General features: G+C 37.2%; 1 protein-coding gene across 1 annotated transcript in view; it reads left to right on the top strand.

Annotated features, from left to right (window-relative positions):
• Positions 1 to 1,011: 1,011 nt before the first annotated feature.
• LOC150075226 (acidic amino acid decarboxylase GADL1-like) overlaps positions 1,012 to 23,955 on the top strand; it is a 153,746-nt gene continuing 130,802 nt past the window's right edge. Inside the window, exon 1 of the mRNA XM_090388288.1 lies at positions 1,012 to 1,116. Within this exon, the coding sequence (XP_090244414.1) occupies positions 1,089 to 1,116 (28 nt within the window). The 5' untranslated portion in view covers positions 1,012 to 1,088. The remainder of the gene's footprint in view (positions 1,117 to 23,955) is intronic.

The raw sequence follows: 23,955 nt of genomic DNA, 5'->3' as shown, positions 1-23,955 counted from the left end.
AGAAGAGTTGTGAACTGTAGTAATTCCAAAAATAAGCTTTACTGTTAGTTGAGTAATAAAATATTAATGTATACATAAATGCTGACGTTTTCAATGGCCAATGTTCATGCTGTGCTGGTTGAAAAACCTGGAATAACTCACTGAGGAAAGTCCAACCCTCTCCGCTTGAAAAGACCCTTACGATTCTACTGTTTTCTAAAGCGATCCAAGCTCAGACCTATCCAAACGAGTCACGAATCCGCTATACTGTTACGGGGCTCTAAAAAGAAGTAAGGAATTCTTATCTTAAATACGATTTTTACACTAAAGTAATTTTTCTCCTCATATTTTAAGCAGCACTACACATTTTAAATAGTGTACTTTCCAACACTGCGTATCATAACTGGATGATGACCTAACATCGGTGGAACACTGGAACTTAAAAAAAAAAAAAATTAATGATTCTTGGTTTATTTGAGCAGATATATTTTACTTCTTATATAAGTGATTATTTTGGAAATATCCACGTGTCTGCTTTTTACGTAGTTAAGTCCCCTATCAAAACGTCACTGCATAATACATTCGACATGTCCTTGAGTGTTTCTCCACTAAACCTTGCTCTGTCAAGCTCCAGAAAGTTAGAGCTCTGAGTGTTCTAATAATTTTTTTTATTTGCTTTTCTTTATGTGCTACCTATTTCCGTGTTATAATCCAAATAAGAAATCAAATAAATTAATATCGTAAAACATCTGTATTTAACTAATATTGCAAAACTAAACTTTGCACCCCTCGTTGTCTGCACTTCCTTGTCTACACTGTTAACAGTACGTTGAGATTCCCGTAAACTATAGCAACTACAACTCCATATTTAAAGTGCTGGTTATCAAGAGCGATCATCACCAGACGTGTATACGTCGAAGTGCGTATGCTGGCATCATGTGGGGAGGGGGGCCGAGAGAATCGAAATCATAGGTCGTTAACCGTGACTTCTACGCTGAAGAACAAATAAAATGTTTGGAAAACGCGCAGTGGACACAAATTGCACTGAGTGCTCTGAGCTATACACATCTTCAGCATCGTTACCAGCGAATAAGCTTTCATGAGCCAAGATGTCCGTTTACATGAACGGGACCGTAGGTAAGAGGCAATTTATTAATGAAATTGTCTTCATTGAAGTTTGGAGTTTTGCAATCGGATTATTTATTTACTGTGTATGCGAGTTTTTAAGGCATCCTTTATGGAAATATAATTCTTCACTTGGCATTGCTGTCGAATAATTAAAACAGCAATTCGTGACCAATCACAAAAATAGCATTATTATTGACCGTAGTATAAAAACAACCATACCAGGTTCAAATTAAATTATCCTTTTAAAGGAATTCTTTTCCAGTTATCATACTTCATTTTCACCTTTAATATTTGTCCGCAATTTCTAAATCCACTTGCACATTTTTTTACCTCTTAAACATTCTCTTTTTTTTTTTAAAAGTAACATGGAAAGTGAATCGTTTTGATATCGAGAGTTCCGATATCCCATTTCATCCTCGTCTGCCATTTCGTTCAATTATTTTCGTAATAAAAACCGTTGACCAAAAGACATACGTGCCCATGCAGTGGGCACGTATGTCTCCTTAACGTATCTCCTTAAAACGATGGCCTCCTGGATTCCAGAACCAAATCTCTGATGGCCATATATCGAAAGAATGATTTGATTTTTAAATTCATTTCACAAATTAGGTATATCTTATGCATATATAATATCAGAAGCAAATAAACAAATAGAAAATTTACTGCATGTTTATATTAAAATACAAGGGGCCTCATTTTAGGAAGGATGTAGATTTACTTGAGCGTGTACAGAGAAGGGCAACAAGATTGGTGAGGGGTATGAAGGGATCCTCTTACCAAGAGAGGATTAAATTCTGCAAATTGCAGTGGCTGGAGACTAGGTACCTGCGCGGTGATCTGATTGAGGTGTATAAGGCCTTGAATGGGTTGAGCACGCTGAATTCTGATGGGATCCTTCCACTTGTTCAGATTACGAACCTAAGGGGGCACAAATTCAAATTAAGAAAAGACAGATGTAGACTAGTTGTGCGGAAATTTGCCTTTAGCCAGCGGGTGGTTAATTGCTGGAACAAACTTCCATCTGTCGTTGTGGAAGTTGATAGGTTGAATAAATTTAAGGAGGAACTGGACAGGCATTTGGAGGGAATGGTGTGATTTTTTTGGCTGATGCTGCATAAGCTCATACAGTTGCTTTCTTACATCACATGCCACTGCTGCTACTACTACTACTACTACTACTACATAAAATACCTTTTAAAATGCACAGTTCGTTATCAAAAACTACTTTATCAAAAATGATTTCGTGCGAAACTAACCTTTTTCGTTAAATAACCGATTTAAGGAATTGTTGAGGAGGCTTCCATCCTGCAGTGGGTTGATAATGGCTGCACTTTACTTTTACTTTTTATTAATTCAGATATTTGATTATCCAAACTGCCAATAATTTGCTGCAGATCTTCAACTTGCTATAGATAGAACACTAGACATACGTTAGAAATTTAATTATATTAAATTACTAGTTGATAATGAACTTCCTATTTATGATTTGTGTGTTTAAAACCAAGTATAAAACACACAAAAGTACTAAAGAGTATTAAATGTAACAACATTAAAAACGTATTTTTGTTTTAGAAACATGGGAATTATACCTGTATCTTATTTCTAAAATTATTTTCATTGTCATACAGAAAAGTAAGACTTATCAATATCGTAGATAGGTTAAATGCGAAAATTTATGAAGCCATTTTATTTTCGTATATGAATATAATTACTACACTGAACTTTCATTTGTCAGCAGAAAACATCCGACAAAAAAAAAATAAAATAAATATCTCTATATTTATTTATATTATTTTTTTTTACAGCAATGTTTATATAATATTGTACACGTTGGAAATTTAAAATTCGTTTCGAATAAATAAATAATTAATTGATATTTGCATGGATGACAAATTAAACTACGAGTTAAAATCAACGATGACGCTGAGCATTTTGTAATGACAATTGAAGAAATTAAGAATTACAGAATAGAGTATGTACTTTTATGGCAATGGCAATAATTTATTTTATTCATTTTTTGCCTTTTTATTATAACTGGCAGTAGCTGACTTCTTGCTGGAATGAATATTGTGACTTTATTGAATGCTTTGACTATAAATGTAGAGTTATAATCATTATTTAAGTCAGAGGTTTCCAAACTTTCTCGGTTCACGGCGCCCTTAGTATCTCAGTAATTTTTTCACGGCGCCCCTAGGCCAAAAGAAATGCCTAACAGTTTCATTTATTAAGTAGTTAGATCCAAACAACTTAATCAGTAATGTTGAAACTGTGAGCTACCTCCATCTAGTAGTTCGCGGTGTCCGACTGATGTCGAGTATCGCTGTGTTTCCCTCGAAAATTTAAACTATCCTGCGGTTCCCCTGTGAGTTCGCTGCGGCGCATTAGGGCGCCGCGGCGCACATTTTTTCTAAACTCATTACGCAGATAAGGATTACTTTTAAACTCAGAGTTGACTTGTAAAATGACCTATAACATTGTATTCCTTTAATTTCAAGTTATAGAGATGTATAAAATTAAACATTTTATTGGAAATATCCTAATTTTTATTCATATGCTCTTTTAAGTAATAACTTGTTTATATTTGAAAGCTATGTTCTAAAGAAATATTTATGTAAAATGCCCATTATCGTGTATGCAAGGTCATTTGTCTGTTTGCGAGGGAAATTCTCATTACCACGATTTATGAACAATTAACTCGGTACTGAGCGAATTTTTACCAAGCAACAGCAGAAATAGAACCAATCACAGTCAACTACTGTTCAGCGCGATTCTTTACTACCTTGGTATCCATTAATATTCACTGTAATTAGCTGTTTATATCAATTTATTAACTTTTCCTCTTGTCGTTCGTATACTACACTGTGTACTTTTAGAATATTTTTCTCTTTCCGGTTGTACAATGAAGAAGGTAAAGTACTGTGACATGTAAACTACCTTTAACCACTTCAAATGTAGGAACGATTCGGAAAGAAATATTCTGAGGTGCTGCTGCTATTTCCATTCACTAATTCTATGCGGTGCATATTCATTATTAAATGTTTCTCAGTGTATACCGACGTATCTGTTCCTTCCTAAAACTTTCTAACTTTACGATATACTCCTGCTCTACATGCCACCCGACACGAAAATGCTGTCAGTGCCTTGCGAAGTGTGACAGCGAGCGTTGCTTTGGAAGAGAAGAATAGCAGAACTGCACTGTCACCATCTTGCGCAGAAATGACAAGTTGCCTTGTTACAAACCCCTAAATGGTGGTCTGAAGGCAATGTCGATTCATGGCAGGAGAAAGACATCGTTAGATTTAGCGTTGGTCACCTGAAAAGTTTGTAACAAACATTTATTTCTTTTATGAACAGTTTTTAATTTAAAACCGCTGGAACTTCAAAACAAAGGCTATGCATAACCTCTCATAAATATCTCTTTTCAAAATAGAATAATAATGAAAGCGAATAGTTTAATAAGCTTTTAAATTATTTAAACTAACATTTAACATTCTAACATTAATATTAAATATTAAAAAGGCTCTGTACAAGTAACAGTATGATTGCATATCTATACACTTCTAATTTGCTTTTCTTGTACTGTATTCACATAATCATGTTTGTTTATAAAGTTAGTTTTTAATGAGATACTACTCCGTTTTCATTATATGATTATTTGTTAATTGCGAATAATGAGGTACAGGTTTCTTCGCCTAAAATATTTATTATATTTGCGAATCTATTCATAATAAAATTAATTTATTCTGTAAATAATTTACAAGTGTTCTTGTTTATACTCGGGCATGACCATCATGGTCAGTAGAGTTTGCAATAAATCAATACAAGCGTTAATCGTATTTAGTAGTCACGGGCTTGAACCCCGGTCCACTCAAAGAACGCGTGCTATTGCACTCACGCTCCTGACCACTCGACTACGTCTTTGCCGAAATAATTTACAACACCATCTGTAAATCCATCTCCGAATAACTTAATTATTGTAGTGGTATGTTGTACATTATAATGTCTTAATTGAATTAGATCCTCGAAAGAAAGTTGCACTAATAAGATGCTTGAATAAAGTGACCAGATCCTTAGCGTTCTAATGCGGGACATCTATGGGGGGTTCAAACCCCCCCCCAGAAACAATATTCACATATTTTAAAAATTTTTTTATATATAAAAAATATTCATATACAAAATACAAATTAAATACATTGACTTCTTTGAACTAAACTTATAAAATAAAATATCAAACTGCTTTAAAAAAATATAGCGTATATATATATTTTTTTTTTAATTTTTGAAATTTTTTTTTATTATTATTTTTTTTTTAACAGAGAGGCTGAAATTCAGTATACGGTACCCCTCGTGTTACGCTACGTAACGAACAGAAGGTTGCGTGAAAGATGTGAACTGTTTTTTTTTTTTTTTTTGTTAGTTGTTGGCACATCGGCTTCTGTGGCCATAATGCACCTCCCAAAGTTTTTGCATTTTACTGTGATCCAAGCCCGAGGCCGGATTCGAACCCGCGACTTTTGAGTTGCCAGGCAGGCACTTTACCCAGTAAAATTCTTCACAAAAATTAGCAAAATTGCACTTAACTTGTAGTATTGCTTTCAGCGTCTCTATGGTCAGCTGTGTTTTTGTTGACGTCCACAGCTAATTACTATCGAAAAAACTAAAGCTCTTTCAGTTGTACGATTGGTTCCCGGCAAACATAATGCAACTGATTTGCATTACGGTTTGCCATTAAGTATGGAGGTTCATGTCCAATCCACGACATTTTCCGGGACAGTTTGCAATGCGGGGCAAACGACTGAAATCCGGGACTGTCCTGCATAATTCGGGACGTCTGATCACTTTATGCTTGAAGAATCTTATTAATGGTGTTTGCCACTGGGTATGCGCTTGTATATATATTTCCTCGGTGCTATTTACTATGCAAATATATTATCTGCTTCAAAAATCACACGTGAGGGCCATTTTTAGCCAACACTGTCGATGCTCCATTTTTTCCCCATAATATACTAAATATGAAAGGTGCACGCTACTCTGTGTGAATTAGAAATAATTTATTAAACGATACTCTGCTCTTGTTTTTTAACGTACAGGACGAATAATAATAAACTACATAAACATCAGTAAAAGCTTAAATAAAAAATATAAAAAAAGTAAAGTGAGGGGAAATACCATACCTTTCGGTCTTAGTGTTACGATCTTCAACAGCATATTTTGGGATTTTTAAGACTTAAAAAAGTGCACAGGAAGTATTCACCTCCGCAGAGAAACTTGATGGCGGACACAAAGATAGAAGAAGATTGTGATTGGTCCGAGTCAGACGTCTGTAGGAGCTGTGTACTCTCAACATGACTATTTCCTGTTCGGAAAGACTGCGGTACCATTGCGGCTGCGAAAGAAAGCTTCATTATGCTAATTTATCCCTGTTATATGTCTTTGAGTGCTGTATAATTTCAACAATTACTAATTGCTGGCAAGACAGACTGAGATCCGTAGCGGACCCGAGAGAAAGCTTCATTGTGATGATTGGCTCTAGCTTGTCTGTTTTGAACATGCAGTGATCTACATAAGATGCTGTGGGTTGGATGGACGGTGCTCGGTTTGGTTGGCTGGTGCTAGCTGTCTAGAATGTATGTTCTGAAATGTAGTGTCCTACTTTTCATACTTAGCATATCATATTACTTGTGTGTAGGAGATTGCTCTTCAACTCCTATATAAATTCATAAATACTGCGATTATTATACATTCATGTGTAATTAAATTAAGATACACTGAATCAAATTAAGAATTCATAAAAGTTATAATAACTGAACTGGACGCTACTAGAACTTACCATGCATTAAGAAAAATTCCACTCCCAAATAGTCCCATATCAACTTGAGATGAGCCTAATTCCTTCATCCCGTAACAGTTCCTTGCAACTACCGATTTCTTTTACGTTTACTGAAGAACAGTATTTCTCATTGAGATACTTCCATAATTCATTAAAATATAGTTTCAAAATCAAAATAAGTGTGGAAACTCTTAAGAGTTCTGTTATAAAAATGTATTCGTGTGTACATTTTGGTTATAGACATGCTGTGAAAAATAGCTCGCGGACCGTTTATTTGCTACTGTTTGATGTCTTACGTTGGAATCTGAGCTTTGTGCTTGAACTACTAGCGGTAATCAAAGTCCACGCAAGATGAGTTTCGCATATCTATCTTTTCCCACTTTCAGCCTTGAAGGCTGATTGAAGGGGTTCTCACACTTGAGCTGAGCCACTTTCATGGCTAATTAGTGCGGCCGGCTTTCCACCCTGTTGCACCACCCCCTTATAAGGGCTGTATCAGTGTTTGTAGGTTGTATTCGCAAGCTGATTTTCCGTGTGCGACCTCAAAAATCCTGGGGATAACTCTACATCTCTGTCTGAGATGGATTAATTCAATCCCGAGTGAATTTACCACTGATAGCTCCTCCAGTTAGTGACAGGAATCAACCCTTGGCCTTTCTGGAAAGGGATGAGCGCCAAGCCACTACATCACTGTTTTCTGCATGGATCTTCAGTCTTGGTTGATTTCATTTTCCGATGTGTTAACCTATTGAGAATGTTTTAAAACAATATTTGTTTATATTCGATCTCGAAGAGATAATGTTGGAATTAACTAACGTTCCTTAATTAGTGATTTGTCAACTTTATCATCGAAAAGTGTTTTTTAAACAGTTTTTATTTAAATATTTATCCTCTTTTTGGCAGAGCAAATTACGTAATCGTGAAAAATGTTGTACTGTAGGATCGACGCATGCGCATCTCTATGAAACGGGTTGGAATATTCCTGTCTGCTATATTTGATACGTAATTTTTAGTAATAATTACTTAAAATGTTTATTTTTTACTGTAAATTTTAGGAGATAGAGTAATTTTTAGAAGCGCTTTATTTTTATTTCGGTTAATGCAGAATGTTTACTGATATATCCAGTTTTTTTTTTTAAGCTGGTTTAAATCACATTAGGATTGTGTCTAGTATCTGTATCCATATATTGTGCATATTTATATTTCACAAATGCGAGCACTATATAAACAAGCTATTTAATGTACGCAGCACTTTAAATTTTTATTTCTTAAATTAATTGATTTTGTCTTTTTCTGCGATTAATAGATGTGAAATCTATTAATTTATTTTTTATATTAATTGATATAAAATTGATTAACTAATATAATTTAAAAGTAATTGTTTTCACTTCACAGAACATACTTCCTTATGTAATATTCACTCAATTTTGTAATATTTTATAATCAACAGCGTGTGAGATGTAACAGGTATTTCAAGCTCCCTGATTTATTAAACTAAACAATCGTAGTATTCTGCCAACTCTTTCCTAATGTAGTTTACTTATTTCTCTGTACTCTGAGTCGATTTATTACATGCAGACGGACGGACAGATAGAGTGAAGACAATAGGTGCTGTAAGCATACATGTTAGCGCGCCTATAAACCACTTTCATGTGGCCAATTCAAAATGTTTTGTTGATTATTTGAAAATAATGGAGTCAAACATATATATAAAAAAGCAATTCTATAGCAAAGAAAAAGATTGAAAAAAAAAGGAAGCGGAGTAACAACTGGCGACTATTCCGGTGCTACAATACCGGAAATAGAATATTATCTCTCCGTAATCAACCTGTTCTTTGAAATAACTTAAATTCCCTTTTGAAGTTTCGATGTAAAGGCGCAAATCATTCTTGTAAGTGACTTTTCTTCTGTCACTATACTTGGCTTCTACATCTCCCAGAAGGCAGCAAATTGCAATTTCCGACTTTCATTTATACATAAAGACTTTAGATTTCTATTATACACACAATCCATACTTTACTCTTTCCTTTCAGAATACAGGCCCAAAATCAAAATAGAAAATAAAGGAATAAAAATCTTATTGTCCGAGGCTGCTTCGCTTTCATATAAAAAATAGTGCATGACTTTTTGTTACTCACAATGCATACAAATGTTTAAAATTTTAATTCTGAAACATGCTAAGATATATTAAATCTGAAAATACACATCAGTCTGTAGAAAATCTAGGTTTAATTTAACTAAGTTCCTTGTACACGCAACAATTTCATTTAATCGTTGATGAATCTGAAACCTCAACTGACTGGACTATTTTACTTTTTTTTCCCTTTTTTTTAAAGATAAATATTTCAAATATCGCATGCTTGTATACAGCAGAATCATACAATAAACTCTCGTTAGAGTGCTACTGAAAGCTAGCCCTAAAGAGCATTAAAACCAGGACGACCGTCCGTTCCTCTCCTTTGGGGCTGTTTTTCATATTTCACATTTTCACGAATATGATATATTTTTTTCTTTTTGTTCTTTGTAGTGTTTATGAAGCAATTGTTTACGTGTAAGTTAGAAAATATGCACGCTTAATGTAGTATGCTTCCTTAACAAACAGCTTTAAAAAATCTACACCATGGCGATCCTAAAATTCAGTCCTAACATTTTCAAACAAAAATCAAGATAGATACGTTCAGACTTATTCCTTCTTGGAATCTTAAAAAAAAAGTGTTATACGGTAGAAAGTATCTTAAACGGAAGCGCCATCGACACTAAAAAATGGGTGGCATTTCAACTTTTAAAGAGCTTTAAAAGTTGAAACGTTATAATGAAAATTTCCTGCATACTGTACATGCAGCTACTGGCGTAACTATGCCAATGCAGTGCATTGGGGGCCTACGACCGAAAGGGGGCCCACTGCCCGAAACTGAAAAAAATTTAATTGAGTAAAAATGTAAGTTTTTTAGTTATGTTTATTGATAAAATTTACTGTCTACGAACAATAATTTTTTTTCAAACGAAGCATATTTTTTGTTAGCTAGCTGCCCAGCACAAACGAAACTGTAGTGAATAGAGGTGAAATGGTGTTAGCATAGCTGCTGCTTCCAGGGCAATTTTTGAGGATTTTTTATTTTTACCAAATCAAATATTTTCAGGGGGGCCCACACTAAACTTTGCATTGGGGCCACTTTTTCTAGTTACGACACTGCATGCAGCAGTATATGCGTGCATAAACCATTAATTAGAAACAAAAAGTACTGTTTAATAATATAATAAAAAATATATCACATGTTATATTAACCATTTTTATGCATATATTTTTATTTACTAATGAGTAACCAGTTAATAATAGCACAAATCCATATCCATATATAAATGTTATGAATTAATTTTTAAGCATTTAAGTAAACGAACGGGAACCCCAAAAAAGGGTAGCTTTCAGGGCCGGGACTGATCGATCATTCCCGCATCCACCAGTGAAAGTGGATCGCACATTTGTTTGGTTGGTAAAACCAACAACGTTCGGATTTTTCAAGAGGCAGCTCTTTTGAATGATAATTATTATCAGCAACATAGCCATCGTTTTCCATCGATCATTTAAAAAAATAAGGAAGAGAAAATCGGTTTTTTTTAACTCTTATCAAATTCTTATCAAAATTATCTCGACTGTAAACTTTCTGAAAACATCAACTTTCTTCAAAAGTTTCAAACAGAAAATCATCATAATCAACAAACTTACTCTCAAGGACGCTGACAGTTTTATTTATAAGTATAAAGAGAGAGAGAGAGAGAGAGAGAGAGAGAGAGAGAGAGAGAGAGAGAGAGAGAGAGAGAGAACGAGCAACTGATTAAAAGTTCATAACCTACGGTACACCCAGTTTATCGGCTTGGTATACAGTATTAGAATACCAAACGATCGATCTGCCCTACGCAGCCGACACATCATATAAACACTAGACAGCAATCGTAGGTATGAACAATCGTCAATAACAGAAGTTTTCCATAAAAAATTTCGTAAACATTTTTGCATAGGACGAGGAGCGATCAAAGAGTACGGAGACTGAGTTTGTGCCTTGATTTTGCGGCGTCATAGTTTGTTTGCGACTTGTCGCAACATGTCCTGTGACTCTATGCAGTGTAGCGCATAAATCACTCGTTTATGTGTCAGTCTGAGTTAGCATGCATCGAATAGAAGTGTTTAAAATGTTTAGTAGCATTTTAAATGAGTAATTTAATAAACAGCGAATTTGCATCAAACTTTGTTTCAAATTAGGGAAAAGTGCGACAGAAAACAACGAAGTGTTAAAAACACCTCTTGGAGAAGCTGTGTGTGTGTCGTACGAAGAAAGACTTTTCAGTGCTTCGCGAAGTTTAAAGAGGGCCGATTCTCCGTCGGAAATAATCTTCGCTCTGGCCACCCTTCAACATGAAATCCAACGATCCGCGAAGTTACTGGTGAAATTGGTTTCTTATGGGACATGTCAATTTTAACGGAAATATTTGGAACTTGATGCATTTTAGCCAAGTTTCTCGTTTCTCATCCTCACTGTTGATCCCAAAGAAGAAGGAGATCTCGAATGCCACGATCTTTTTCAACGTTCTCTTTCTGACCCACACTTTGTCTCTTCCGTCATTACTGGTAACGAATCGTGGGTGTATGGCTATGACCAGAAACAAAAGCTCAATATTCTCAATGGAAGTCTCAGTCTTCTCCAAGGATCTCAATTGTCTAGCTGCACAGAAAAGCAAGACAGTGTCCTCTTTTACTACCTTTTTTTCCGAACAGCATTGGTCAATCGCAGTAGAACTGGTTTGTAATATTCTTCCTGATTCGCTGTTCGACCATGGGGGATTGGGGAATAAATTCTTCATGTGCAATTTAATTCCCTGTGAATCAAAAATTTGATTATTATTCATACATACTCTTCAGATCGAGATTTTTGTGGTTTTTTTTTTTTTTTTTTTTTTTTTTTTGAGGAAACAAACCCACGATTATTTACCAGTAATGATGGAAAAAACAAAGTATGGGTTAGCAACAGCACTTTGACGAAGATTTTGACATGCGAGAACTGACAGCTCTCTGTGATCATCAGTGAGGATGTGAGATGCAAAGAGATGTTAAAATTGATTGACAAAACCCATAAGAAATGCCAGTTTCACTACCAACTTCCCAAACAATGAAACGTCGATCATTCCTGATCAACTCACAGACACGAACGACTGAATCATGGTTTTGAATTGAATGGTAGCTAGAGCAACGATCGTCTTTACTTCACATGTCTCCATGTTATTGATTCCGTCTCTCCCACTCAAACCAAGACTTACCGAGTATGTCCATAAAGTAACTTAATTGAATTAGCGTAAAATTTAACCCCTCTCACTTTAACCTATACCCCAATTCGGCTGTAATTTTACCACAATTCTCCCCTTTATATATATAGGCCCTTGCCACTGAAATCTTCGGAAACTAGGTGACATGGCCTGCCAGAGTACTTAAAAATCTACTGGATGCCTGACCTGCCTCCTCGTGGCAAAGTATGGGCAACGGTGGGTCCCACTAGGGGCTCAACGGCTAAATGGTCAGAGAAACAACAGAACATAACACTACACGACATTACACTCCCCCACACACTTTTAAATCTCTGGCCTCCAGAGTACACAACGTGGACATGGGGGAAACCTCTGGTGCCGTCAGACACTTTACATTTTACCGTGAAGAGCACACAATGGCAAATAGGCAAATTGAATAAAGCTGCGAGGATCATTGGATGTTTACAGTAATGGAATATTTACACGTTTTATTGGTTACACCTACGTATTTATTTTAGGATTAATTATGTGAAATTAATGAAAGACAGACTTAGCTTTAATATGGTGTATTTATTTCCTTTCTTTAATGAAATTTGAACAAGCATTTGAAACAGCCTGTAATATGAAGTTTTAAAGATCTAAATTAGTAAAATACCTAATATCTCAATGTATTGTATCTGTGATAAACACGTAAATTAATTTTAACTTTATAAGTAAAATCAAATATTTGTTAACATCTATAGCTGGAGTCGTCTTTTGTGAAGCCGAGAAATGCATATCAAAAATTCATTACAAAGAAATACTGAAATCTTGCTGGTTTCGCAAGAGTAATGGTAATCATAAAGGAGGACAGAATGCAGTCACCAAATTCCTCACTCGAAGGTTCCGCTCCACATCAGCCACCGCAGCCATTCCATCAATCATCGTCTTCATCTTTGCCTCAATCATCACAACAACAACAGCATGCACAGGGCAGTCAAGACTATCATTATATCCAACAGTCATTCCCACCATCGCAACAACAACAATACCAGCGGCAGCAGCAGCAGCAACAAGAGGAACAGGCACCTTCCCAGTACCAATATACTCAGCAAAGTTATCCGCGCCCGATTGAGACGTATAACAATTCTCCAGTTACTCCAGTTTATCTGGCTCCTCCACCTCCACCTCCACCTCCACAATATGTAGTAGTTACTTATCCTCAAGCATCCGTACCTTATTATCATGACCCATATCTGTATGGAATGGGAGGTTTAGGACTTGGCATGGGAAGTCTAGGACTAGGCATGGGTCTTGGATTCGGACTTGGACACATGGGATTTGGTCACATGGGATTTGGACACATGGGATTCGGACATGGATTCGGACATGGATTCTGTGACTGGTGATAACAGACTTAGGCACAAGTATTTGTATAATTATTTGAACAATACTATTTGTTTCAAGTATTTAATTGTAACGAAGATTAATAAATTGAATTTAAGAATAAAGTTTCATTAAGTTATGTTTTGTGATTTATAAAAGTTCTTTGAAAATCATACACAATAAACTCTTATATAAAACTCAAGCAAAATGTACTCATCAGAAATATCTTTCTCCATATGATCAAAAGAGTAAGTCTAATGAGAACTTTAAACGGCATCTCATACTAACGAACTAAAATTCAACTTATTAAAGAACACCATATACTTCGTTCAAGTCGAAAAGAATTTCTCTGCTCTTTTAAAAGATTCATGACTAGTTATACGAATTCTTCCTCGATGTGATTATAAAAATTTTTCAATTTAAATTTCAATTTAATATATACTAGAATACCTGTGGCGAATATTTCGCCCAAAACTGTTTCAGAGAAGTAAAGATTAATATAGAAGTAATTACAAAAACCTTTTCCTCCGCTCTCTTCGCTGCTAGCTAAGGTGTCAGTGGGACGGACTCGGGTAACAATGCAATTTGATAATTTTTTACATGTTTGCTTATATAGTCCTTTACAATTATTGCAAAAAAATTATCTGCACCTGGAAACTGCTACGTAAAGTTGTCCATGAGCGAAAATTCCAACTTTGTCGAAAGTCTGACCCTGAGATTTGTTGATTGTGATAACAAAAGCTAAGAAATGTCTTCTCTTCAAAGTAAACAGCGAGTTAGTTTCACTGGGAGAAAAATCAACTCTAGGAATTTGAAAATCGATCGAAAAATATTTTGGAATTTTTTTTTCTCAATTTTTTTACTAAATAAAACGTGTTGCAAAAGGAATCAGGTCAAAAGCTTCTTTAGTCTTTCAGTTATTCAAGTTCAAAGAGCGTTCCGGACAGAGGGACGGGGGCACACAGGCAAATTATTATATAGCTAGTGTTCTTTAATAGTTGAATTGTAGTGATCTAGTAGTAGCAGTGGCATGTGATGCAAGAAAGCAAGTGTATGAGCTTATGCAGCATCAGCCAAAAAAAAAAAAAAAAAAAAAATCACACCATTCCCTCCAAATGCCTGTCCAGTTCCTCCTTAAATTTATTTAACCCATCAGCTTCCACAACGACAGATGGAAGTTTGTTCCAGCAATTAACCACCCGCTGGCTAAAGGCAAATTTCCGCACATCTATTCTACATCTGTCCTTTCGTAATTTGAATTTATGCCCCCTTAGGTTCGTAATCTGAACAAGTGGAAGGATCCCATCAGAATTCAGCGTGCTCAACCCATTCAAGGTCTTATACACCTCAGTCAGATCACCGCGCAGGTGCCTAGTCTCCAGCCACTGCAAATTTGCAGAACTTAAGCCTCTCTTGGTAAGAGGATCCCTTCATTCCCCTCACCAATCTTGTTGCCCTTCTCTGTACACGCTCAAGTAAATCTACATCCTTCGTAAAATGAGGCCTCCAGACCTGTACACAGTACTCAAGGCGTTGCCTGACCATTGCCTTATACAGAGGGACAATCACCACCTTTTCTCTGCTAGCAAAATTCCTGTATATCATTGACAACACCCCATGACCTGCCCTGGCAGCCTGTCTGCATTGCTCAGAAAACTTAATATCTGACTGCACAATTACTCCCAGGTCTTTTTCATTTTCTACCACCTTAAATGTAGTACCACACAGTTGGTACGTTTCTCTGGGGTTACTTCTACCCATATGCAGTACTTTGCATTTGTAAAGGTTAAACTTCAGTTGCCGCTTCTTAGCCCATCTGCCCATATTATCTAGATCCTGTTGCAGTAGCACACTGCCATTACTGTCATTAACAACCCTGCCAACCTTTGTATCATCTGCAAACTTCGACATTAAGCCTGATATACCTTTATCAATATCATTGATAAATACACAAAACAACAGTGGACACAACACCGAACCCTGTGGGACTCCACTAATAGCATTAGTCCACGAAGAGCAGCACCCATTGATTACCACCCTCTGTCTTCTTCCACTTAACCATCCTTTTGTCCATTGTAGCAACTTACCCTTAATACCATTCTGCTCCAATTTGTACAATAGTCTTCCATGCGCAACAGTGTCAAAAGCTTTCCTGAAATCCAAATATATGATATCAAAATTGTTTTTTTGCATCCAGTTCCTTTGTAACCACATCATAATATCCTATAAAATTTGTCAGACAAGACTTTCCCTTAACAAACCCATGCTTGTCTAAATTATTGCTGCAGTCTTGTCTAGATGATCATGCAATGCATCTTTAACCAGTGATTCCATTATTTTACCCGGAATAGAAGTTAAACTAACCCTTCGATCCCCCTTTGTGAATTGGGGATACATTTGCACATCTCCAGTCCGTGGGAACCTCCCCTGAGTCCAAGGATGCTCTTATAATTATGGCTAAGGGTTTTCTTAGTTGCTTTGCCGCCTCCTTTAATATAACTGGATAGATCCCATCCACCCCAGGTGCTTTTCTTATGTTTAACTTCAACAATTTCTCCTCCACTTTGCTCTCAGTTATTACAAAATCATTAAATATCCTGCTACAATTTGATAACTTTCTGCCATTTTCAAATCTTAATAATTCCTCATGTGTGAATGTAGATGCAAAATGCTCATTCAGTTTGTTTGAATCTGTTAGCATTTTACTACTACTGATTATGCTTTATAGGATATGCAAAATTACAGCGAGGTAATTCAATATGAAATCGATATTCTTGCGTTCCTTGTATTCAACACTTTTGTAAATCGACCCTTAGACGGATGAAGATGGCGAAAAAGGGCAATGAATGTACTGCATCGAGTGGGGCTCAGGAAATCATTCGCTTTTGGCCCTTAGGTAAAGGGGTCAGTTCGAAAGTTGATTCCAATGTCTAGGAAAACAGTGGAGCTGTCCCCTGTATGGCTACCACAAGAGAAGGGCAAACCATCCAATCGAACCAATTGGAAGTGCTTCCAGAGTAACTGCGCTAATGACCACCTAGGATGAGAAATGCCATTGCACTAAATAGAGCATTTAAATGAATATATCCATCATGCGAACATACTAAGAAGTAACCAAGCTCGAGACTGATATGACAATGTACACCGCGAAACTAGATACTAAGTGGTTAGGATTCCCGACTGTTCAAGTCACGGGACAGCGAATTGCAGACCAGGGAAGGACCATCGTCACAAATAACTTGATACCTCCTGAAAGCTTGACAAAAAATCAAGCAGAATGTGAAAAAAAAAAAAAAACATTTGAGGTCATGATATCTAGAAAAAAATACAACTGGAATATTCTAAAAGAATTCGAAGGAATGAACCCCACAAAGACCCATGCCATACCGAACCGTAATGTATACTCTCCAACTATATACAGATCTTTAAGCACCATAAAAGTGTAGAGGAATGTTGGAGAGTATAAGAAAGAGAAAACGAGCAAGTTAGGACAGGAAAGAAGAAAGAAGAGGCAGTGAAGAAAGGAAAAGTTCTTCACAGTCAGGCGTAGAGTTGTTCTGCTGCTCGCATCCTACCATTCAGAGTTCTGAAACTGAAGCACACAATGGTATAGTATGCTGGGCAATTGTTGTGGAACACCGTATAGAAGATTCACCAGTCCCTTCCAGACAAACAGAACAATAGAAGCAACATCTTACAAGTTTGTATCACCTCACAGTCAACCAGGCAGATGCATTATCCAACATATACAACCCTCTGGAGAAAGAAGCATTGTAGGATCATTATATAGCGTGGAAAAGCTGTGCTGATGACATCAAGCCCTTCTTCCTACGTTCTGCACTGAGAAAGTCCTACAACTCTCCTACGCTGAACCCAAACATACAACACATCTTGGAAGTAGCGGCAAAGAGTCATTGTATAACCTGGATAATACTGCACTGTAGAACATCATGCGTTCTTCCTATAGATGCACAGATTCCATGTACACAGAGCCCACGTGGGTAGCACAGTTTGTAGAATTGTCGTCCTCACGCCAGGTGGAAAAGACCTGGGTTTGAATCCCGTCGATGACAAGATGAATTTTTATGGGCTTTTTTCACACCGTGGCTGAGTTAGAGGGTCTCAAGCGAAGGTAGATGGTTTTTCGTCCAGCAAAGAGAAAATCACCTAAAGAACATTTGCAATTCACATACAGTACATACAGAGCAATATGGGTTTAGTCACTAATGCTCCTAAAACCCAACAACAACAACCACCATGTACACAGCGTAACGAACATCATAAAACCCGTTCCTCAGGACTTTCCACCTGGGGGCCTGTTCCTCCACGAGAGTCCCCAAAAATATCTCCGTTAATGAACCATTTGCATGTACAGTAAGTCCTAGACTACACCGATACAAAGGGAGCGCAAAACAAACAGCCAGATCTCGGATGAAAACTAAAGACCTTCTACAGACGTATCGGTAAGACATAACACCCGAGCTCACTGGATAGAACTAGAACCGAAGAAACCAACGACATACGAGAGATGAAAAATGGGAAATTCACAAGTAAGAGTTATAACAGGCGACCACGAAGTCCCACAACTGGCGAACCCTAGGATAGATAACATCCACAACTACTGGTAAAAGAAGTCCATCTATACATACAACCACCTAACGGAGCAGTCGTCCAGAGTTTCTTGCTCAAGGAATGACCTACTGCTAAGGACTTAGATGTAAGAAAGCTGGCGCAATACAGGCCGATCACCTGTCTCCCAACCACGTACAAGATCCTGACCAGTTGCATTACCAAGAAGATATCAGATCACTTGGAGAGTAAGAACATCATAGCTTAGCAGCATTCCATTCCATTTCCATTTATTTGTACACACAATTTACAAATTATATACAAAACTTACAAAGAAGATATATATACAATTTTATATACATTTGCATTATCATTATAGATATATAAAATACTATATTATATATGAACACGTGTGTGTGTGTGTGTGTGTTTTACTTGTATCAAGGGTGGCTCCTAGGCCTTAGCCCATCTCCACCTTGCACGTCTGTGTTGGTGCAAAAACTCTGCAAAGTTTTTTATCGCTTCTGTACATCCACCTTGCCACCAGGGAGCAGCCAACACCTAGGCAGCCGCTGCCCGCCCCCAGGCACAAGCAGTCGAGCCTGGGTCTACTATCACCTTTAGTGCCTTGTGCACAAATCCCGCATCCTAGCTTAACATGGCTTAGCAGCAGATGAGCAAAGGATGCAAGCAGCAATTGACCACTGATGTGGCAGTTATGGAGCAAGCCTACCTGATGAAGCGCCGAAATCTATATGCTGAGTACATCGACTACCTCAAGGCCTTCGGCTCCGTGCTTCTTAGCTGGCTAACAGACACATTCCTAGTAGCAACCATGGAGAAATGGAGGACCGCCATCAAGGCCACGAACATCCCGACCAGACTGATTCCCATCAGGAGAGGAATCTTTTAGGGAGATGCTCTGAGCCGACTGTGGTTCTGTCTGGAACTTAATCCTCTATCCAGCGTGCTCAACAACAGTTAGTAGAGATATATCCTCAAAGAAGGAAGGAAGGAAGGAACAACCTGTACATCCACTCTCACCTGATGTACATGGATGGTATCAAGCACTACGAGCCAACCGAGAAGCGACTCCACCAGCTGCTCCGGATACTGAAGAATTCAGTTAAGACATTAGGATGGAATTTGGATTAGACAAATGCAAGACCCATGGAGTGCATTACGGAAAACAAATCGGCCGAAACTACCAGCTGCAGACTGGTAAATAAATCGAAACTATAACAGGGTGAGAGACCTACAGATATCTGTGGATGGTGCAGGCTCAGCAGTTAGGAGATCACGGCCTGTCTTACCAAAAAATACCATCAGAGGCTCAGATGCTTGCCCAAAGCAAAGCTAAACGGAGGGAACACAATTAAAGCCATAAACACCTATGCAGTCTCAGTGCTAACATACTCCTTCGGGATCACAGAATGTACTACCACCGAGCTGTAGGAGAAAACATGAGAAAGAAAAGAAGAAGGAATGGGCTTGACAGACTTTATCGAACAACAGAAGAAAGCGATTGAGAACCAGGAGGCTTACTTCAAGAAAAACACAGAGCCACTCTAACCAGCCCATAAGGAAGATAGACAAGCGACATATCCGATTAAACCTAAGCGCACAGACCCCTCCCACCCAGAAGGAAGAAACGAAGATAAAAAATGGGCAAAGAAAGCACTCCATGGCAGACGGTACAATGACCTCCATCAAGACCATATAGATAAAACTACTTCCAACGCATGACTCACTCGCGGGACGCTCTTTCCTGAGATTCAAGGATCCATTTTCTCTCTCTCTCTATTCAAAATTAGGTAACCAACACAAGGACCTATAGAAAAATGCATCGCCAAGGAACTCGGAGTGACAGATGACGTATGTCGACGATGCCATATGGCCTCAGAAACGATCCAACATATCACAGCAGGATGCAGTATGATCATCCAGCTGGAGTACACTCATAGATACGACCAGGTTGCCATGGTAATACATCAGAAACTAACAAGGAAATAACAGTTGATCAAAGAGTGTGTACCGTATTACAAGTACGAATCTCAGGATGGAGACTCCAACCCAAAAGTTGTACCGGAACTGTCACATAAAAACAGACAAAACGATCCCGCACAACGTGCCAGATATAACTGATCGACATAGCGGTGCTTAAATCTGGCAACCTCCAAAAAACTTACGACGAAAAGATCAGAAAGTACACTGACCTAAAACAGAAGTCAAGGAGATGTGCCATACGGAACAAGCAACGACCATCCCGATCACCGTGTCCATCACTGGCATAATTCTAAAGAGCCTACACAGGAGCCTAGGCAAGAGGCCTCCCAGAGAATACATACAAGGAATTCCAAAAAATCGCAAGTCCGAACCCTGTAGGATAGTCAGAGAGCTCTTCGACCAATAATAAAAACAGGCTTTAATCTCCTTGTGCTCTAACTGCTGAGCCTGCATCATATCCAGGTATTTGTAGGTCTCTCTCTCTCTCTCTCTCTCTCTCTCCCTGTCATGGTTTCGATCTATTTGCCAGTCTGCAGCTGGTAGTTTCGCCCAACTAATTTCCCCTGATGAAATCCGTGGATCTTGCGTTTATCTATAACAAATTCCATCCTGATATCATTGCTGAATTATTATTACGTACAAGTTAGTGCAATTGCATCTTTCTGTTAGTAGCCAACTGCTTAAGTAGTTATAAATTGGCATCATTAAGTATATCTCATATTGTGAATACCTTCACAACGAGTTGCCATGATATTGCACTACACAGAATAAGGAACGCTTCACCATAGGAGATGACTATTGTTACTTATGCTCGGCGGATACCATCACCCATACGGTACATCTTTGGAGCTTATTGGCTCCTCATCAGTGGGTGGGTGGGCAGGTACCCTACTGTTGCAGTGATGACAACTACAATATGAGAGCTTCCTGATGGTGTAGAGTAATTTAGACTGCAGAATAGTTTAGGGCTAAAGCCTCAGGTTACGTAGGGAGTTCTAAATTACTCACATCATCAGGCATCTCTCATATTGTGGAGCTATACTTCGCAACTGGGTTGTCATCATTGCAACACCAGGGTACCTGCCCACCCACTGATGAGTAACCAATAAGCTCCGAAACGGTGCCATATGGTGATGGTATTCGCTGAGAATAAGTAACTATAGTCTTCTCCTATGGTGAAGCGTTACTTATTCGAGGTAATGCAATATCGTGGCAACTCGTTGTGAAGGTATTCACAATATGAGATATACTTAATGATGCCAATTTATAACTACTTAAGTAGTTGGCTACGTACAGAAATGAGCAATTGCACTAATTCGTACGTCAGTTAACTCTCTATTATTATATTATTTATTTATTTATTTTTGACTGATACACGAAAAGTTCACATCATTCGGCTTTACCAATACTAATGTTAATAATAGTTGTTATAAATTTTTATCTAATAATGATTTTCTTTTGGTTCCACAGTACCTAATACACTTAGGTGTAAAAATAATCGTGAATTTTTGTTTCTTCTTTTTTATGTATGAAATGCATGAAAGTAAGTTCAATGAACGGAAATCAAAATAAATGGATCTTGTTCAACTGGTGGGAAGTGGCTACAAAGGAAAACAAAATTCTGTACCCATTTGTTTTTTCTGTACCCAATCTAGATTAAAGTTTAAATTAGGAAACGTAACATCAAATAAGATTATCTTTAAAAGTATAACTGAGCTGTATTTATCGAATAATCCGGTAAGCATATCATTACTGGTAAAATTCATTGGCTTATAGCCAAAATCTGATATGTAGTGTTCTTGATCTCATTGCCAACTTTCCACAATGATACAGCGTACTAGAAGTTCAGAGAAACATTGGAAAAGACCCGAGATGGAATGAGTGAATGACAGTTTCAGATTTAAAAGATTAGAAATCCAAACAAACTTTCAGATAAAGAAAGTTACAAGTGTACGTAATCTGAATCCTTTAGCAGATATAGCAATTTCCATCAACGCAAATGTTTTATTGAAGGCTAATGAATCGTTCACGTCAATGATCGCCAACGAACTTTCACTGACGTGACGCTATTTGTATTTTATGGCGAAAATTCAGTTGCCAGATATTTTCCTTTTTGAGTTATATACCGTTATCCTTTGAGATACAGGTTTGCGCTTATACGCATATTGTATTCTTAGCAACGTTATTCGAATTATACGAGGCATTTCGAGTTAACGAGAATGTGTAATCGCATTCGCCGTAGCACAGTGGATAGAATCGCCGTCCTCCCCACACCGAGTCGAAAAGACGTGAATTCGAATCTGCTCGATGACGTCAGGCATTTTTATGGACCTTTTCACAACGTGGCTGAGCTATTCGTTCTCATGCATGGTTGCTTCTCCCGGAAATTCTGGTTTTTCATCCAGTAAAACAGACAAATTGACCACAGAACACGCAGTTGACAGTTACAACAAACAAATAAAATTTGTAATCAACCGACCACGATTAATTTTTAAAACTGAGGTTGGGTTTTGTTATCAAATTTTTGATAACATAACCCAACCTTATTACACTCTTTGTCAGGGAAAATGATTTCCAAGATACGAATTTTACTTTTTACAGGACCACATTAATAGCATTACTGAAACCTCTACTTCTGTTAAGCGTTTTTAAAACAACTCATTTTTTACACAAAATTGGTTGAGACCAGATTCTTTCATTTTATAATATATTTAGTAGGATTATTAAATTACAGCTATTGATATTGTGAAAAATAGAATATAAATAATAATATGAAAGAATAGCAAATAACGAAAATGTTTTTCTGCTCTGCATTAAGAAAATTAAATTAAGAAAATATCAATTACAGTTTGGAAAGTAGTTGGTGCAATTAGAATCGTAGTATTTTCTAGTTCTGCATCCATCTTTCTGATGTATTTGCCATTAAATTCATTCATTACACAAGTTATGCAGAGAAAGTACAATGCTAAAAATAAAAATATAAGAGGTAAAACACTTGTCAGTAATGAATATTTTTCTGTCAGCACAAAAAAAGTAGTATGACAGCTGGTGGATTCTGTCCCTCAGTAACATCACATTTCCTCATTAATAGGAGTATTAATAAAAGTAAAATGATGCAAGGAAACCAAAATTATTTAATATCAGGCTTAAAAAACTTTCTCACCTGATTGCATCCCAAGTATTTGGCCAACTATTCCTTCAATTTACGAATACTCAATAGAACCACAAGACTTGAATAAGTGCCGGTAAGCCCGACGACCTCTGAATTATTTGTGGACATGCGTTTTTGTAAAGGGCGGCTCATAGAACGCCAGTTCAATTCCGCCTCGTAACTCTGTGAAGAACAGTATCACTACAAATGGGCCAGATATGTGAGTGATGTAAGTTTGTGTGTATTATGTATGTGTTCTGGTTCTGTTGTCGTGTCTGGCCACTTGGCTACCCAGAAGCATCACTCAACCTGGAGAGACGATTCTGGGTACGCGTCCACGCCACGGGAAGGTGGACCAGTCCCATAGTACTCGAACTGTTTTCAATTTGAGAGTCTGGGGGCACACTTCAGAGGAGGAAAAAAAAATAATAAGTTAAAGAAAAGGAAGAAAGAATAAGAGTTCCCGTGGTGTTAAAAATAAATAAATTAAATTAAATGAATTAATTCATCTGAATTAATTGCTTGATCAAAAGTTAAAAATCCTTTAATTTGTTTACAATTCTTCCGGCATTACTCTTTATACAAAGCTGGTGTATTTTGCTTCTATTCAGTTTTCCTCTCTGTGTTTGAA

Source organism: Mastigoproctus giganteus, chromosome 14 (assembly GCF_048544385.1).
Source record: "Mastigoproctus giganteus isolate SK-2022 chromosome 14, ASM4854438v1, whole genome shotgun sequence".
Classification (NCBI taxonomy): domain Eukaryota; kingdom Metazoa; phylum Arthropoda; class Arachnida; order Uropygi; family Thelyphonidae; genus Mastigoproctus; species Mastigoproctus giganteus.
Note: the sequence above shows the minus strand (reverse complement) of the source record. Positions and strands in the feature narration are given on the sequence as shown.